The sequence below is a fragment of the Ictidomys tridecemlineatus genome, chromosome 8, assembly GCF_052094955.1.
Source record: "Ictidomys tridecemlineatus isolate mIctTri1 chromosome 8, mIctTri1.hap1, whole genome shotgun sequence".
In the NCBI taxonomy this organism is placed as follows: domain Eukaryota; kingdom Metazoa; phylum Chordata; class Mammalia; order Rodentia; family Sciuridae; genus Ictidomys; species Ictidomys tridecemlineatus.
Window position 1 is genome coordinate 72,906,904 of NC_135484.1, and position 20,051 is coordinate 72,926,954.

The following is a 20,051-nucleotide window of genomic DNA, read 5'->3' on the forward strand; positions in this document are numbered from 1 at the left end:
TTGATGTCAAGAGGGGAGTCTGTATCAGTCTTAGAGCCCACTAAAATGCCAGAAGCAGGTAATGAAAAAGTCAGACATTTAAATGAAGATGGGCTGAAAAAATGCAAACTGTTCTTATATTGGTTAACCAACTTGGAATTCTTTTAGTTTTACAGTTTTCTTAAAAAAAAAGCAACAAAAATTGGAATATTCAGCAATGTACACTATAGCAAAATGTTTTAGACCTATAAAGTTATGAAAGCTCTGAATAAACGATTAACAGTTTAAGTTCTAATATTCAATATTATCAGATACAAATCATTCCAAATCAATCTACATTCTACCATTGTGTGAAACAAAATTCCGGTGGGTATATTTTAAAAGTTCAATAAAATTTATCTGGAAAAAAATCATTTTTGATAAAGAAGAACAATGTGTTGTGTACTTTAGTGCAGGTATTGGGGCTGTTAATACATCAAAAAGTATAAACTTCTGTGATTAAAATCAGATGGTCCTTACTGAAGAACAGATAGGCCAATAGAAGATATTAAAAATCCACAAAGAGACCAAGATATATATAGGAAAAAAGCACACTGACATACTAGTGTATGCTGATACAATAGTCTTTGTATTTTAGACTCAGAAATCTATATCTATATATTCATTTTGTGGAAATTATACAAATGTGTAAACATATATGCTGTGATTACTGTTTGTAATGGGAATTTAAAACAACCTAAATATATATCCAAAAAAGAAATAATTAAAAGTTACGCTTCTAGGGGCTGGGTATGTGACTTAGTGGTAGAGCACTTGCCTAGCATGTGCAAGGCACTGGGTTTGATCCTCGGCACCACTTAAATATGCATAAATAAAATAAAGGTATAAAAAATGCTGTATCTGTTAAAAAAAGTTATGCTTCTAAAACACAGGATATTATATAAAGATAATAAATAATGAGGTAGAACAATCTGTGTTACCATGATGATGGCTAACACTTATATGCACACATATAATATTTACAATTCACTATGAAATAGTATTATTATTCCCACGTTAGAGATGAGAAAACAGAGGCACAAAGAATTTAAGTAACTTGTCCAGAGTCCCAAGGCTAGTAACTGGCAAACTTGGGATTTGAACTCAGACAATTTGGCTTGATATTCACGCTCTTGCTGACCATGTTATATACTGCATCACGAAACATTGTCACTGTATCCACGGTAGAACATTAGGTGCAAAACAAAATAACTACCATGACAAAAACCAAACCTTAACCACTAAATAATGGGGGTGGCTGGCAGATCATGTATTGTTAATGTATAGACTGTGGCTTTTACCCTGAGTGAATGGGGAGTTAATGAAGGATTTTGACAAATGGAATGACATTACTAGCTATATTTTAAATGGACTATTCTGCCTTCTGTTTTGAGGAAAATCCTGTATAGAAGCAAATGGGGAAGCAGGAAAACCAGATAGAAGGCTCCTGTAAAAACCCAGGTGAAAGATGATAACAACTTAAAACAAGATGGTAACAGTTAAAGAGGAGGAGGTTTGGTTCCTGATAAATTTTTAAGGCAGAGCCCATGTCTTTAGCTTGAAGAACTGGAAGGATGCAGAAAAATGCTAGGTGTCAAGGGGATGATGAGGAATTCAGTTTTGAATAAGTCAACTTTGAAATGTGTACTGGATATCCAAATGGTGATATTAAATGGTATATGAACAATAACAGTCTGGCGCTCACAAGAGAGCTGTGGGCTTATGACTAAGCTTCAGGTGCTGTAATGTTAGGTTATCAGAGAGAAGAGAAAACACTAGAGAGACTGACAAGGAGCCTACACTGAGACAGGAGAAAGACAAAGAGGGTCTGAGTACTAAAAGTCATTAAGAAAGAAGTGATGACCTGTGTCAAATATGAATAATAAGCCAGACTACAGGTGCCCATCACCATTCCAATCTCCTTATACATACTTCTATGGCCATCAAATATTCATGAAGTAGATCAGTGGTTATTGAAACATGCCAGTTTCCACAGGGGGAAAAAGGATTTTTCATGAGAAATACCATCTTCAGTAACTTTTACAAAATAATTTAAAAATATTTTATAAGATTTTCGTTTCTACGGTACCTTAGTAAAACTTAGCTCACATTTGATTTCCCTTTCTCACTATCCAAGTAATCATTATCTTTTGTGGAAGACTAAAAGTCACCATACATATAAGTAAAGTCAATGATACTGATGAGAATAACTTTTTTCCTCCAATACTGCAGACTGAACCCAGGGAAGCTTTACCACTGAATTATATCCCCAACACTTTTTAATTTTTTAATATATATATATTTTTTTACTTGTAGATGGACACAATACCTAAGTTTTTTTTTTTTTCCAAAGCAACACTCAGTGATGATTTTAATCTTAGTTCCTCTTATGAATTTAAGTTTGAAGATAGGGAGTAAGAATGCTTGGCTTTCTAACTCAAATTATTCTTATGTAGAATGTCTAAACTGAAAAATGTCCTTGACTTCTTGTCCACATCTAATCTGTACAAAAGAGAAAAGACTCATTCCATTCTAGAGGTTCCCAGATTTCTTTCCTCTTCAGTAATGTCCAGATTCTTGTCTGTTCTTCCTATAGCAGCTATTCTGATTCCCAATGCTTTTTTATATTCCTACACTTTTCACCACCCATGTTTCAGACCTGAGCTTAGGAAAATGACTAAAATCTCATTTTCTATGTACGTTTCTTCTTTTATTCACATTCCCAAACCTATATTTTAGATTTTGATAAAGAACAGCAGCTGGTATAAATAGCTTTAGAGTCAGACCTGTATTAGAATTTTGGTCCCATCAACAGTTAAGTGATCTCAGGCAAGTCAATAAATCCTATCTGTGCTTCAGCTGCATCAGGGGTCAAGTGTGGCTAATCATACCCACCATAAGAGGAACTATATTAAATGGGAAAATTAACTAAAGTGCCTTAATGCAGTGTCTGGCACATTGCAAGTCTTCAATGAATGGTGGTTACTATTGTTACGTATGTTTGCTTACCCTATTTTTGTTTTGTTTTTTTTTTTGAGAGAGAGAGAGAGAGGTTTTTTTTCAATATTTATTTTTTAGTATCGGCAGACACAACATCTTTGTATGTGGTGCTAAGGATCGAACCCGGGCCGCACGCATGCCAGGCGAGTGTGCTACCACTTGAGCCACATCTCCAGCCCTGCTTACCCTATTTTTGAATTGTCATTCTTGATCCTTGACTATACCAAGATCAGCAGTGTCACGGAGGTTCAAAAGCAAAGGAACAACTTCCTACTTGACAAAGGAATCTATGAGTTTGAGCATATTTATATAAAAAAGGGAGAAAATCACTAATCATGAAATTAGAACAGAAAACCCAGCAAGAACCAATTGGGTATTTAAGATAGACATGTTTACTTGAATACAAAACAAATAAATCTCAGAAATATTCTTGTTCAAGTTTATAAGTACATAGAAATCATTTATTGGAATTTTAAAAAATAGAATAAAAAATAGTTTTTCAGTAGCAATCAAGTTTCCATGGGGAGTTATTTTCCCAGATAGCATGAAATTAGTTTCATATCTTAACACTGCACCTGCTAAAGCACTAATATTTGTATTACGTTTTTGGACTTAATGTGCTTTAAGTGTGAATTTGCCTCCTACTATGCCCATCTGTTTTTTTCTGTGGACCAGAGGAAATGAGGACTTAAAAAAAATATTCAGTTTTTATATTTTATAATATTTTCATATTGGCATTTATATCCACTGAGGAAAACTACAAGACTGTGTGCAGAAACTTAGTCACATTTGATTTCCCTTTCTCACTATCCAAGTGATCACTCTTTTATGGAAAACTAAAAGTCACCATACATATAAGAAGTAAAGTCAATGATACTGATGAGTATAATTTTTTCCCTGTAGTATTGTGGACTGAACCCAGGGATGCTTTATCACTGAGTTACAACCCCAACCCTTTTTAATTTTTTTAATATATATATATATTTTTTTACTTGTAGATGAATACAATACCTTTATTTTATTTGTTTATTTTTATGTGGTGCTGGGGATCGAACCCAGTGCCTCATGCATGCTAGGCAAGCACTCTACCCTTTATTTTTTATTTTGATACAGGGTCTGAGTTGCCTAACCTGGCCTCAAATTTGTGATCTTCCTGCCTCAGCATCCCAAATTGCTGGGATTATATGCAAGCACCACCATGCCTAGGAAAATATGAGTACAACTTTAAAAGGTTTATTTGTCAGGGATGATAAGTGATCTTTTGATACCTGGTAATAATACTAGGACATCTTACTATATAATATTAGATAAGTAATTATCCAATGTTAAAGTGTATAGGGCCAGTTTAGGTGGACAAAGGCATCAAAGCCTTACTCCTTGTTACTTCCTAATCAAGGCCAGCCTTTGTGACCTCCTACATATGGTATATACAATTCAATGATGCCATTTCTCTACCCAATGAAGTCAGGGCCATGGCTGTCTTCCATGACTTAACTTTCCCTGCCATGATGTTAGGTTGACTGAATTAAAATAATCCTCATTTAAGCTCTTCTTGCATAGTGTCAATATATGACCAAACAATCACAGATTTTCCTTTAAAAATCAAAGCTCAAAAACAAGCAAAGAAATGAATTGTTGCTACATTAAAAACATCATCACCTATAAGCATGAATTCAAGAATATATGCCAGAAAAAAAAATGGATTGTTACTAGATTAAAAACACCACAGCTATAAGCATAAATTCAAGATATGGCTACTTATGAAACTTTTCGGCAGGCAGAGTTCTGGAGGAAGGTGTTTCTGGCAGGCTTAAAGCAGACAAAAAAAGAAAACAACAACAATTAAAAAAAACCTACCTCAGCAGCTGCAAGGCTGATGCATACTCCTCTGAATCCCATATGTTCTTTTCTAAACATGTGCAGTACAACTCTCTGATCTATAAGTGAACAACATTTGTGAGGAACTAAAAGTCATACAAGAAGGTATATTCTGCTAGTTTGCAAAATCATACATATAGAGCCAACACACACACACACACAAAATTTATGTTATTAAAAGCTAATTTTTTTAGATGAAAAACAACCTTGGCATTTATTATATGGATCAGACTCTTCAAGAATGTAATTTTCATAAAAGTAAAATAAGAACATATAATATAAGGATTGGCTAATACCACTAGTTACCTAGCAGTAAGAAAATGATAAATGTGAGGAAAAAAAGGCCCACTGAGGTTGACAGCATCTCATAAACAAGTCTTTCTTATATACTTGTATTTGTTTCCCAAAACTTTAAGTTAAGGATCTGAAAGTTAGGAATTATTCCATTAACATCTACTCCATATATGGGTTATAGCTTTAGGGTATAACACAAAAGTTAGCTGAGCATAATTCTGCAAGGTGCAGAACTGTCTCTTAATTCTTGGTGCAATGCAAGGTTAACCATTAAGCATTTTTCAGATTCCTTTTTCCAGTTCACTAAGAGTGGCAAACTAGCTCTCTGTATGTAGAGGTGAAAAAGAAATGCAAAACAAAGAAAATTTAAATGCCTCAGCACAAATACATTGTAGGGGAAACAATACCACTGGGATTCATGTGGCTGTTTCTAGCTGTGGCCATAGAACAAACAACAAACACTTTTTCAATTACTAGTACTATGTACAGCTGGAGTGGATTGTGCTCTTATTTTAAGAATTAGATCCATTTCAAATTCTGAAGCCTGGATGCTACAGGAATCAAAACAAGAAAGCACTGTTATTTCTATTTTATAGATTCCAAATGTGAAAGCCATTACCTGTCGACCCAGTGGGTACTTTGGAAGAGAAGAGGTGAAATTATGAAGACATCTCAAAACCAGAAAATAATTTGTATGGTAAACATGCAGATTTTCTAGTAAGGATTGTGTTTCCTCCTAAAAAATCACAGAGTACATTATTAATATTTAAGGCAGAAAAATAAACTAATAATAAAATCTACTTCATGGATATATGTACATATTTCTATAAATGTTTAATTATTTATTTATTTCTGGAAAATTAACAAGAAGAGTCACAACTACAAATCAGCCTCCTCAACTCATGAAAATTTGAAATGCATATTAAATTCAAGATAAAGGCTGGGCATTTTTTATTTAGTCTTAAGTCTGGTGATATTTTATACATAGGAGAATTGATAATGGAATGTTATTTCCTAGTGTCTTTATCATTGCCACAATATCTTGGTCCCCCAAATTACAAGTGTGAAAGAGAGTACCTTATCATATTCCTGTCTATATGTCAATCACCTGTTATATGTTACAGGGAGGGAAGGTTCATTGTCTTTCATCTCACTGGCTTGGAAGGGTGAAGACATTACCAGAGAGTACAGTACCAACATAATGAACAATTGACAAAGGTGTGCTTATAATTTTCTCAAGTACTTCTAGAGTGTGTCTGGAGGTGAAGAAGGAAACCTACAAGAAGCACCAGAGCTGATTCTGATAAATTTCTGATGTGCCAAGAATCTTCAAAAGTGGTTTTTCTCAATTTATCACTGAGAAAAGAAAAATGAGAAAGAAATCTAAGGCCAACAACAAGCTTTATAATTTTAGAATCCTGCAAGTGTAATAAGGTGAAAAGTATCTGAAGAAACCTATGGATGATAAATATTGGGGGAGAGAGGAGTGTTGGGATTTCTTATGAAATAGCACAGAAATGATTTTTAAAAACTATATCCTTCCAAGCATTTTTGGGGCTTTAATTACTTTTATAGCATTGTCTTAAGAGGATTATGATTTGTGGCATGCTCTTCAGTTTTTTTCTTCTCTCAGCAGTCAAAAAAAGAATTGATTGTGTATTGTCTTTCCTTCAGTAATATCTTGCAGATACCCATTTTTTTTTTTTAAAGAGAGAGTGAGAGAGGAGAGAGAGAATTTTTAATATTTATTTTTTAGTTCTCGGCGGACACAACATCTTTTGTTGGTATGTAGTGCTGAGGATCGAACCCGGGCCGCACGCATGCCAGGCGAGCGCGCTACCGCTTGAGCCACATCCCCAGCCCTGATACCCATTATTTTTAGTGATCTTCTTTGCAGAAAAAAACACCATATATATCAATAAATTCAAGCAAACTTCCTACATTTTTCTAAATTCTTATTCACTCAGAAATCAATTCCTTGGTCAATAATGTATGAGTCATTACCTAAAAATACAAGTCAAGTGAAAGAAAAACTTTTACTACCCAAATGTTTTTTCCTTCCATTGTTTAATTCGGAATTAAAAAAAAAAAAGATTTCCTATCATTAAAAAAAAAAAAAGATTTCCTATCATAACAAAAGTAACCATAATCAAAGAGTATTTAAATTTGATTTTTATAGTAGACCAAAACAAAGATCACATAATGCTATTAATTGTTCACCTTAATGTATGCTTAAATAGTTTTTAAGTAGGGGAGGAAGTGGAATATATATAAAAAAAAATCTACCACTGAATAATCACCATATTTCATGCTATTTGTACTACTTAGTTTCTTTTGCTTCATGGAGTAATTTTATGTACAGGAAACTAATCAATAAAAATGAATATTTTCACTGAATTTACTTGGATGAGAGCAGAAAATAAATACTTAATACAGTATAAGGCAATGTTGCATTATTTAAGGAACTATGTCCTGGAGCAAGTGCATGCTTTCCTCTTTAGTTCTTTCATATTTCTCAATGTGTGTTATACCTCTGTGCTGAATGAAGTTTTCATATTTTAAAATATTTTGGATTGTTGATTTTTCTATACACAGCAGACTATTTCATCTTATGCTCAATGGAGGAAATGGAGGTCTAGTTCCAACACTGGGAAAAAAGCTAACCTATGTTGAACCTTTCTAATGGATTTTTCAAAAGTAATTAGGACCATTCTAGATCTTTGCCTTCTGCACTGACTTTAAGAAAGATTCTGTTATTCATACGTGTTTGTTTATCAACTATAACAGAAAATATTACAAATGATTAACTTTTTCATGTAACTTGTCTTCTAAGTTCTCTGTCTCACTGAGATAACATTAATCTGCCAATGCCTTTACTTAATGAGAAAAATTTCTAATATACTTTATGGGTACTATTTTATAAATTCAAACCTGTAAAAGGTTCTCATACATGAGAAAATTTCCTACTTAATATTTGATAGCAGCCCTTGCACTACACATATGCAAACACAAAGCCTATTGAAATGTTAATCCTGGGGCTGGGGTTGTGGCTCAGCTTGCCTGGAATGTGTGAAGCTCTGGGTTTGATCCTCAGCACCACATAAAAATAAGTAAACAAAATAAAGATATTGTGTCCATTTACAACTGAAAAATAAGTTAAAAATGTTAATCCTACTTTCTACTCATTACATTTTTCCTAAAGTATCTTTTCTATACACTAGTCAAAGTTGGTACCATTTTATTTCATAATTCTGTTTAGGATAATTTTTTTTAACAAAGATATGCTTTGTCTACAAATATTAATTATTTCCCACAAATATGCTTTCTCTATTATTAAAACATGAAGACCATTTTATCTTTACTGAATTTTGAGACAGGTATAGCAACAGAAATATTTCTGTTATAAGAAAAAGAGAATAAGTACCTAGCAGCCTCATTAACCTCAGGTCCTTCCATTTGCTCTTAGAATTCTCTTCCTCCAGATTCCTGTATGGCAGGCTCTGTAACTTCCTTTAGGTCTTTATTCAAAATTCACCTTTTTTACAGTGAGGCTCTTATCTAAAATTTCAACTCCACATCCCATGCACATCAAACTTCATTTTCCCCCATTCGGTTTCACTGTTTCGTTTTTAGTATTTATCACTAGCATAATATTTGACTTATCTTGTTTGTCTCCCTGATAGGGTGTAAGCTCCATGAGGTAGGGGTTTCATCTATTTTGATCATTTCTATATTCTCAGCGCCTAAATGAATAACTAGCACAGTAGGATCTCAAAAATTATTTGTTGAATGAAGAAGTTTATTAATGAATGAGGGCCACCATTTGTCTCCTTTCTAAGTAAGAGCCACCACTCATTTTGCTGGATGTGGCCTAAATTTCTTAATTTTTTTTTTTTTTGGGGGGGGGAATCCCAGGCATTGAACCTAGAGGTACTTAACCACTGAGCCACATCCCCATCCCTTTTTAAAATATTTTATTTAGAGAGAGGATCTCCCTAAGTTGCTAAGGGCCTCAAAAAGTTGCCAAGGCTAGCTTTGCACCTGTGATACTCCTACCTCAGCCTCCAGAGCCACTGGGATAAATTTTTTAAGTTTTTTAAGCAGAAGTCTGAATTTATAACATAAAATTTCTCAACCTGTAAATGTTGGCTCTGATTTTTAAAAATAATGATCTGAACCTAAAAAATCCATTTACATTAGGCTGTGAATTGCCACTCAGTGTGTAATACATCCTCTTAAATCTGTCATCTTAAATCTCATAAATCCTATCATTCATTCAAAAACCATTCTTACATGAGGTTGTTATCAGGGCTCCTATTATCACTTTGGAAAAGACAGTGTGTATACAAAACTATATATAAGCAAAGAAAAAACAATCAGGCAAATTACATTTGCCATGATACTTTCGCTTTTTAAAAAAATTTCTCATCTAATTTCAGTCATATTTATCAATTTTGTATCTAGAATTGTATGGACGGGAATAAACAATGACCTCAGGAAAACTTCAGAAAGTATGTGAAAAGGACTATAAATATTTGTTCTTTTTAGTCAATTCACTAATTATTAAAAACTGGTTAAACAACAGATTATACTGAATTTTAGAATTAAGAGTTATTAACTAAGAATACACTTCTTATTAATCATCTTGCTATATAACAAAGCCTTATTTTTCTCATCTGTGAGAAATGTTGGCTGGCAATATTTGCCAGACTTGACTCATCACCATATTACAGATATCTATGAGAGTGCCAAACCATGCATGGCCTTCTCCTAGCACTTATATGTATGAGTGCTAGTCTTATCTCTCTCTGTCTTTTGTTCCTTGTACTCTTCCATGACAGTGTGGATCAGGGAAGCACCTGATGAAGGCCTTGGATTTAAAGTGCTGATTCCTGATACTCTAATCGAATACCTAACTCACTGTATCATGTGTGACAGACTGTCATTATTTCCTTTATTCTTCTCTTTTCTAATTATTTTTTTCCTAATAGATTTATTATTTTTTTCTAATAGATTTTCCTCTTCTTTATGCCCTTTAGGTCTGTCAAAAGAAAAAAAAAGAGGTGGAGCAAAAGATGACAGGCAAGTCTCCACTAAACTTATGAACTAATTTTGTTCCTTTTGTTTACAAATCACCATTATAAGCATACCAAATGGTGAAAAAAAAATCCTTGCTCTACCATTAACTTGTTCTATAACTCAGATATTTCACTTCCTTTCTCCTGGTTATAGTTTTTCATTTGTAAAATGAAGGTGCTGACTTAGGTTACCTTTCTAGTAGTAATCTTTTTTTTCTTTATAATTCTAATAATAATCTATTACAATTCTAAGAAGTTTAAGACTCATTTTCCATTCTCAATGGATTTAAATCTGGTTGGCCTAATAGGCAGAGAGACACTACAACATTAACTGGTCAGAATAATAAAACTTCAAATGTCACCTGCAAGGGTGGAAGTTTTCTATACAGCACAAAGTTTAATTCTCAACATTCCACCCTTATCCCACCCCAACTCAGTGCTGGGGACAGAACACAGGGTCTTGTGCATGTGAGGCAACCACTTTACTACTGACATATTCCCAGGCCTACAGTATCTTTATCAGATGAAACTATGTCAAACAACTTTGATTTGAATTTAAGTACATAAATTTATTTCCTTAAATGAAGCATATGAAATTGGTCATTCATTAAATATGCTAAACATAATGTAACTTTTTCTTGATAGTATAGGATTAACATGAAGAGTAAATCATTACTAGTAATATATAGTATAGCTGACACAAAGAGCACATCATTAAAACAGACCTAACCTTAGGTAAGATATTGGGACTTGATTTTTTCCCCCTGAAAATCACTTCATAATAAGGTGTGTATATATGTGTATGTGTATGTGTGTGTATACATAGTATACAGTGACAAAATTATATACATAATTTTATTATATTTATATATAATTTTATTTGATGGGAAGAAGAGGACTGTTTCCCTTTCTTTAATTGAAACAGTAGAATATAGTAGGGCTCATACTTGGGCTGCTGGACATGGCAACCTAAATGCAAAGGCTAAAGTTGCCTCATATCATTTTCTTAAGAATTTTACAAATTACATTTATTATTTTTTTGCCATGATATTTGAAAACCCCACTTCGGATTTCTCAAACACCAATAAAGTGTTATTTTGCACTAATTCTCAGTGAAGTATTTTACAAAGTATAGGGGATTTTGATGTAAGGCCAGGACATTAATGCATCTTACTTTTACTACTTGTGACATTTTAGACAAGCAAGTTGATATAATCATTTGTGATTCTTCTCATCTACACAAAAGGATTTTTTTACAAATCTGTCTTATGTGGTGGCTGCACTGCACAAGATATGATGTATAAAAACTACCTACTAACTGGGACATTCCCACATGTCCCCCACCAACCCAAACATTTGCACAAAAGATACAAAAGGAAAAGAGTTTTTCACTTATTTAAAAACCTTAGTGTTTAGTCAGGCATGGTGATACCTGTAATCCCAGCCGCCAGTCTCAGCAACTTAATTAGGCCCTAGGCAACTTAAAAGACCCTGTCTCAAAATAAAAAGGACTGGGGAAGTGACTCCATGGTTAAGTGTCCCTGGATTCACACCCTAGTACCAAAACAAGAACAAGAACAACAAAAAACACCTTAGTATTTAAAAGCTGAGTGTTTTTGTATTAGCAGATAATGATGGCAATTATGCAAATATGATATGAGATCCCAATCTTCTTCAAAGCTGTCCTCAGATGACTTGAAGCAAGTTAAAGCACAAATAATAAAAATAATTTCTGTAATTATAGTGAATTTCAAAGTTCTGTTCACTTTAATTTTTCATGAAATATATTTTTATAAGTTAAGGTTTTTTTTTTTTTTTTTGGAGAGAGGTCTCGCTAAGTTTCTTAGGGCCTTGCTAAACCGCTAATACTGGCCTCAAATATGCTATCCTCCTTCCTCAGCCTCTCAAGTCATTAGGATTATAGGCATGTGTCAACATGCCCAGCTTCACAAATTAACATTTTAAAAGTTGAAAGGTCAAAAAAAATCTGATTGCCAAAGCTCTATGGTGCAAAATATGTGAAAATATACCCAGTCCTTTATCTTGCCATTTCACCTACAATTTATAGTTGTCTAACATAATAACTAATGTATATTCAATTAAATTGATTTAGTATCAAACCTAATTTGGCACTAAAAATTTTAATGAGGAATCTGAATAATTTAACCCAGTCAAAAAAAATTATTACTAATACATTAAATAAAAAGTAAATAAAATCATAGAATCCTAGCACCAAAAGGAACCTTAAAGATTATGTGGTGAAATTTCTATTAAAGGCTTTGAAAGCTAGAGAGTCATCGTAAGTTTGAAGGATGAAAGATTGTGCAAATTTATTCTGAATTATTGTTTTCACCACTATACTCAGCTGCACTGTACAATTATTTGAGGGACATACTACTTAGAAATGCAAAGCTGCAAAGAATCTTTAGTATTTCATCAGTTAATTTTCTGGCATTCTAATGACCCATTTTGGTGTAAAATTCCTAGTGAATCTTCCATCAATGTTCAAGATTCAGTCAGCTGAATTTTTTCATTCTAAAAAAGTTTATTAAATACAAAGCTGGCATACTGTTCAGAAATAGTATCTACAATTTGGAGTCCATTATTTGTGAGGGAGTTGTAGGGGTTTTTCAGTCAGAGGATAAAAAGAGATCAATCATTTGTTTACATTAGGACTTAATGGCTTAGTTCTATAATTAAGAAAATGAGGCACAGGGAAACGATATATGCCTTCTACATAATCTAGTTCATTGCTTCTCAAAAGAGTGGTTTCCATATCAGCATAACCTATATAACCCAGAACCTTACAGAAATGCAAATTCTTGGGCCCCATCCCAAGATTATGAAAATAGGTATTCTGGGAAGGAGTCCAGAAATCTGTATTCTCACTAGCCCTATAGGTGATTCTGATGCACACTAAAGTTTGGGAGCCATTGGTTTAGTTCAACAGGGCAGAAAGCAAGGCATATTTTTAGGGCAAAAATAGTCAAGATAAAAAGAGTGGAAATTTCTGTGGAGTTTATTTAGAGGTCTAGCTCTTAGAAATCTGATGCAGAAAACTGATACAAAATGGATAACTCTAATGGTGGGCATATCTATATAATAGTTATTATATATGCTATATACAGTATGTACATTGTAATATGTAAAACTATATATCACATTGATAGCTTAATTTTTATAACAAAAATGCATAATAGTAACTATTATTTGCACATGTAAAAGTTCTATTGTTATATTTGTTTTCAACTCATTTTCACTTGCTGAATAAGCTTTGATTATTAAATCTATGAGGAAATCATACTAGGAATTATTATTATTCCATTCTATTGATAAGGAAATTAAGCTTTAAATAAGGTTAAGTGATTTTTTTTTTAAAAGTACACATAGTATAAGATTTCTAAGGTCAAGATCAGGATTTTGCTATGTATCATGCAGTACCATATTACTGAATATTATGCATTTCTATAAAACTATAAAACAGAAACATTACGCTGAGGATAAAATATTCAAAGATATTTTTATTCTAAACTAAAAAAATCATACTCTTTTTTTTTTTTTTTTACAGAGGTATTTTCTGTTCTTTGAATTAACCAGGTAGCCTATAGAAGACATTTTTAAAGTAAGGGTACAATCATTATGTTTCTTCATATTTCTCACTGCTCAAGTTTCAAAAAAGTATATTCTTAAATGATAAAAAATGCACTCCTAAAATCAACACAACAAAGATAATAACAAGCAAGGCTGATAGTGCAACAAGTATGGTATAAATGAAATGCATAGAAAATATTTTAAAAAATCACTGAAAAAAATAATCATCAAGCCATTTTTATAATAGATTAAACATCCCCCCATTATCTCAAAATTAAAGGATACTCTAAAAAATCTATTTTTTTTACTAATGTATTTACTAATGCACTTGGCAACTAGCTGACTCAACAAAGAGCTAAACTAGCTAATCTTAAAAGATTCCGTAACCACACATATATCCTTTCCCACTGCTTCTTAAATTTCCTTTTGACCAGATTTACCTGATTGTGATTTAAGGACTTCCTGTACTGCTCTTGAAAATGTTACAGGGATTAAAAATGATTACTGAACCCAACCTAGAAGTGCTTATATATTATAGCTCATTGTGGATTCTGCAATAGAAAATAATGTTTAATCCAAGCCATTCTCAATATTTATTAAGATTTTTATATTGTAGGTAAATTAGTATTTAAAACTATACAGAGCCATACGTGGTGGCGCATGCCTGTGATCCCAGTGGCTTGGGAGGCTGAGGCAGGAGGATCAAAGCCAGCTTCAGCAAAAGTTAGGCACTAAGAAACTCAGTGAGACCCTGTCTCTAAATAAAATAGGGCTGGGATGTGGCTCAGTGCTGGAGTGCCCCTGAGTTCTACACCCTCTGCCCCCTCCAAAAAACAAACTATACAGAATATGGGTCCTCTTGGATAAAAATTTGTTCAAAATTTAGAAAAAGAGCTATAGATATAGCTCAGTGGTTAAGCCAAGCATGTATAAAGCCCTAGGTTCAACACCTGACACTGGAAAAATGAATAAAGAAAAATTAAAAATAAAAATTTGAAAACAGTATGTATCAGCAAAAGTTACACTTAGCACTAAGGCTTATCTTCAAGTTCATCTTAATTTTATTATAATTTTCTAGCAAGTTTTTCTTAGAAAAGCATGAGGAGTATGAATGAGACATTATGTTTCCGAATGTCCATCACCAAGGGACTTGTTAAATAAAATATACATTCATTCAACAGAATACTGTACCTACAACTTTTTCCAAGATTAAGTATAAACCAAAACAAGGCTACAAAATAAGTGTTATCCTATACTTATCTTCTTGTAAGAAGGAAGGAGTCCCAAAATATATATAATTACTTGTAGACATGGACACTAACTCTAGAATGATATAAGAGAGTAGTAACACTGGACATATCTAGTGAAGGGAAATGGGTAGTTAGCAGATGTGGTAAAAGGCTTCTCCCTATTCCTTCGCCTTCTGAATCACATATCATGTCCAAGTATTATTTATTCAAGAATGAAAAAAAAATCTCCTACTTTTGATAGTCCCTCTCTTAGACGGCTAACTCATAACTTTTAAAGATCATTACCTCTTTCCTGGTACTATATTATCAATATATAATATACTTTCCAATCAAATCAATACCCACTCAGCAGTATGTGACTGAGCCATCTGGCTTCTACATGCTTTTATTAGAGCCTTTAAAAATGAATATTAAAAAGAGATTGCCTACTGCTATGTCAAAAGAAATCCACACAGTATCTCTACATAGTAGATCTAAAAGTGCTTCCAAAATAGAACAGAAGAGAAATCAAATGTTCTTAATATTTTATCTTGATAGGAAAAATCTTCTTTCAGAGTTGAGATTTTACATTATCTTTAATATTCACATTCCTAACTACCAATATTTAGAACATCATACAAACATAGGATATACAAATATATTTAATAAAATTAAACATCAATATTTATGTGTATATTCTTTTTCATGAAGGAGAATGAAACTGAAACACATTCACATTCCTACCTTCAAAAATCTCTCATTGGTCAACAGTGCAACTTGCTTTTCTGAAACTTGCTTTTCCACATACCTAAAAATGTTTCCATCCAATACACAAAAAGAGAAAATTGAACATTTTACATATTTTAATAACATTGGAAAAAATAATAGCTACCTAGATTGGTAGCCATATTTGTTTCATTTCTTCTCAAAAATAATTTAAGGTGATAGTGATGATTTAATGATAAAAACTTCTCGTATCAGCTACATTTAAGAATCTAATCATAAGGTCACATAACCCAGAAATAAGAAATATTATTTCTACAAAGTAACTGAAAATTATGTTCCTTTGAAAAAAATTTTGATTTATGCTAAATTTTCTAATCTAACAAACAAACCCCATCACTAAAAACAAAATGGTTTTAAATTGTGCTCAACAAAATAAAGATTATTTTTCCATTCTTTACTTCAAAAACAACTGTATCCAAGTTTTCCCTTTTTTTTCCAAAATCTAATATAAGATGTGCTAAACATGTACTTCTCTTTTTACCTTCTGAATGATGGAAGACGACGGATGTTTTCACATTGATGAGCTGATAAAAAATTTATTCTTCTCTTGGCTTCTGGAAGACTGCAGCACAGAACACTTAGGGGCTGGGAATAAAAATGCTCTAGTAGAGAAAGCTGAAAGAAATGTTAAGATTAAATATACTTATTATATTTTGGCAGTACATCTTTTGCCCTATATCTGCTCAATTTTAAGTTTCCTTTAAAAAAGTATTTATGGCACTAATATTCTTAATAACAACACAACACTATAAACAGCACATAAATGACTATATACTTCTATTATTTTTAAGGCTCCAATTTTGTGGACAAGATCAGAAAATAATAATCTCAGAAATATAAACTAAAAAAAAACTAATATAAATGGATAATTAGCTATCTGCAGAAACAATTCACAATGACTATAAATGTAATATGGATGGGACTGGGGTGTGACCTTGATCTAACAGATGCCTCAATACTCATAAGAATTATGATACCAAGCTAAAATTAGTATAAAATCTGGTCTGTTAAAATAAATAAAAATGTCACATGGTAAAACTGTACCTACTGATAAAAAAGAATAATGAAAATTTATCTCTGAAAATTCAGTTTTATTCCATGAAGAAAAATACAGCACAATGTCTGTTAGATATAAGTATTCTAATAGAATGTTGTGGTTTCCCCAGAAGGAAGAATAATTTTCCAAATTCTAACATTTCTTGCAAGACAAATTTAAAAAACTACCCAAATATTCATTACTCTGATTCTAAATAATTTTCTCAGGACAAGAATTATTTTTCCAGATAATCTTATTACTAGGAATACAGTTCCTTAAATAGTGGAGAGAACATTTTTTTTGGGGGGGGGGTTCCTCAAGAGTAAATCTTTCTGATTACTGGAAAAAATAGTATTCCCCACAACAAATTAACATGTTAGTTTAGTTATATATCAATCTTTTTTTTTTTTTTTGCCAGTACAAGGTTCATATTTTATTTTATTTTTTTTTATTGTTGGTTGTTCAAAACATTACATAGTTCTTGATATATCATATTTCACATTTTGATTCAAGTGGGTTATGAACTCCCATTTTACCCCGTATACAGCTTGCAGAATCACATCAGTTACACTTCCATTGATTTACATATTGATATACATATTGATATACTCATGTCTGTTTTTAAAGTACTTGGTTGGTATGGATCAGCAATCTTGGACCTGATCCTTTTTAGGTAAACTGATGAATTTCTGAGCCATGAGAGTCAAGGAAGAAATAGCCACGCCTAACATAGAAACAAGTTCAAAACAGAAAGTAACTGTTCATGCCAAGTGATAAATTATTTTTTAACATATTAATTTAATCATCTTTTTTACTAATTTATCTTTTCCAATTATACTAATGTGACAGTGTTTGTTTCAATGTTAACACTACTTTTTAAACATTTGAAAAATAAAAACCAAACAAGATAAGAAACATGCTTGGGAAGAAGAATGGGAGGACAGCACATATATCATAATACAGCTATAAATAGGAAAAGACCCCAAATATCACTTAACTGTTTTGTCCAAGAGTATTTTCAATACCTGTTCAATTACCAAGGTAGTTAATATATCAGCCCAATGGGGAGAGAGCTTAAACACATACAGAATGATTACACGCTCTATTGCACCTACTCACAGGACTTACAAATATTTTCCACTGATTAGGAAATGGACAAATACTCTGAAACCTAAACACTGCCATTTATTACCTACTGGACTTTGGTGAAGCTGCTTAACCTAAACCTCAATTGCTTCATGTACAAAACTGAAGATAATCTTCATTATTAAGTGTTTGATACAAAGGAAGTGCTTAGGAAATCATCAGGAACCTATAAAAGCATCTGACTGCCTTATTTACAGGTGAGAAAACAGAGACCCAGAGATTAAGTAACCTGGTTAAAATCCTTTTCTGTATGCACTTTCTAAAGGTATTTAAGACTCCAGTTTATATTTTCTGAAACTTTTTTTTCTTTTGACTTCACTGGTACTCTACTTTGTATTGTCTTTCCTTGTTTTTAGTCTCCTTTTCTGTTGCTCTTACATGTCAGCTTGCCTTAGGGTTCTACACTTACTCTTTTCTCACACCGAGTACCAACACATGACCCTAACCATCACTTTTTAATGTTAAGTACTAAATACCAATTCTTACTCCTAATCTTTCTCCCAAGCACCAAATCTTTATATCCAACATACTCCTAAATTAATCACATGCAATAAAGCAAAACAAACAGGGGCTGGGGATGTGGCTCAAGTGGTAGGGCGCTTGCCTGGCATGCGTGCGACCCGGGTTCCATCCTCAGCACCACAAACAAATAAAGATGTTGTGTCCACCAAAAACTAAAAAATAAATATTAAAAAAATAATAATAAAACAAAACAAACAGAAAAACCCCAGCCTTTTCTCACAACAAACCTACTATTCACCCTGGATTGACATGTACAACTAATGGTACCAACCTCCAATCCACCTGCCAAGCTACAGCCTGTGTGTCACCTTGTTCCTCTTACACATCCTACCATCAGCTTAGTGACAAGATTCTACTGATTCTCTCATCCTCCCATATTTCTTTCTCTCTAGTTCCATTGTCATCACATTAGTGTAGATTGTCATATTTTGTCAGATTTCTGCAATAGCTTTCTAATATAACAGCTTCCTCTCCTGTTGCCTTTGCATGACATAGTCTTCCAATTTTGACCTGGCCAGCTCCTACCAAGAACTTTTATTCTCCTATGGAACCCCAAGGCAGGTTTCTTTCATAATATTTTCTACAAAAAACTATAATTGTGGCTTTACTCCTCCCTCACTTTAGAAAATGTACAATTTGAAGGCAGAGACTGCTTTTTCTTCTGTTTATCTAGGGATCAGCACGGTGCTTAGCTTACCAAAGGCTCTTGATATATATTTATGAGTAAATGAATGAAATGAAATATAGAAGAAATTTAGGAGTTATTATATCAATATCATTTAATTTCATATATTGCTAAGGTAATAATGATTTCTTGATTTAAAATAATCTTTAAATAGTCAATGTTGAAAAAAAGAACATGTATTAACCATAAGAAACCACCATAATATTTCATGTAATGCAGGAACACATAAGAGAAATAATTTATGATCTTCAAAGCACTATACAAAGATGAGTATTATCATATGGCACTTTTGCACTGAAGGTTACCAACATCTATGTCTTAATAAACTTGACCATGATCACATTTGCTAAGATAATTTAGTTATTTGCCAAAATCAGGAAATAATATTAACTTTTAAACAACTGGAGAATAGGGTCTTTTTTATGTTGAGTAAATATGATGTTACATTAAAAAATTAACTTCTAGTAATTCATGAAAACCAAAAGAAAATGCATTCACAGTATACAAGAATACACACATAAACACATAACTATATGTGCAAAGGATATCAAACTATAGTGTACAATCTATGTTTGAATAGCATAGGAACTACAAATATGCAGCAGCAGCAGCAGCAGTGACCATATGAGATATGCAAAGCTGAAAATGTTTACTCTCTGGCCTATTACAAAAGTTAGTTGATCCCTTCCATATGGCATTTCTTGGGCAGAAAATCTATAAGCTTTGAGAACATTCAGCAAGTTCTAAAAAAAAGTCCTTTCCTCTCTACCCACTAAATGTTTAAGAAT

General features: G+C 32.7%; 1 protein-coding gene across 11 annotated transcripts in view; it reads right to left on the reverse strand.

The window, feature by feature from the left end:
* Orc3 (origin recognition complex subunit 3) overlaps positions 1 to 20,051 on the reverse strand; it is a 91,184-nt gene that overhangs the window by 49,745 nt on the left and 21,388 nt on the right. For all 11 annotated transcript variants that reach the window (XR_013425013.1, XM_078019628.1, XM_078019629.1 and 8 more), the window contains 4 exons: positions 16,356 to 16,489; positions 15,833 to 15,896; positions 5,810 to 5,926; positions 4,876 to 4,955 (listed from right to left, as the gene is read on the reverse strand). Coding sequence is in view for 10 of the 11 variants with exons in the window: in XM_078019628.1 (XP_077875754.1) it covers positions 4,876 to 4,955; positions 5,810 to 5,926; positions 15,833 to 15,896; positions 16,356 to 16,489 (395 nt within the window). In the remaining variant the exon portion in view is untranslated. The remainder of the gene's footprint in view (positions 1 to 4,875; positions 4,956 to 5,809; positions 5,927 to 15,832; positions 15,897 to 16,355; positions 16,490 to 20,051) is intronic.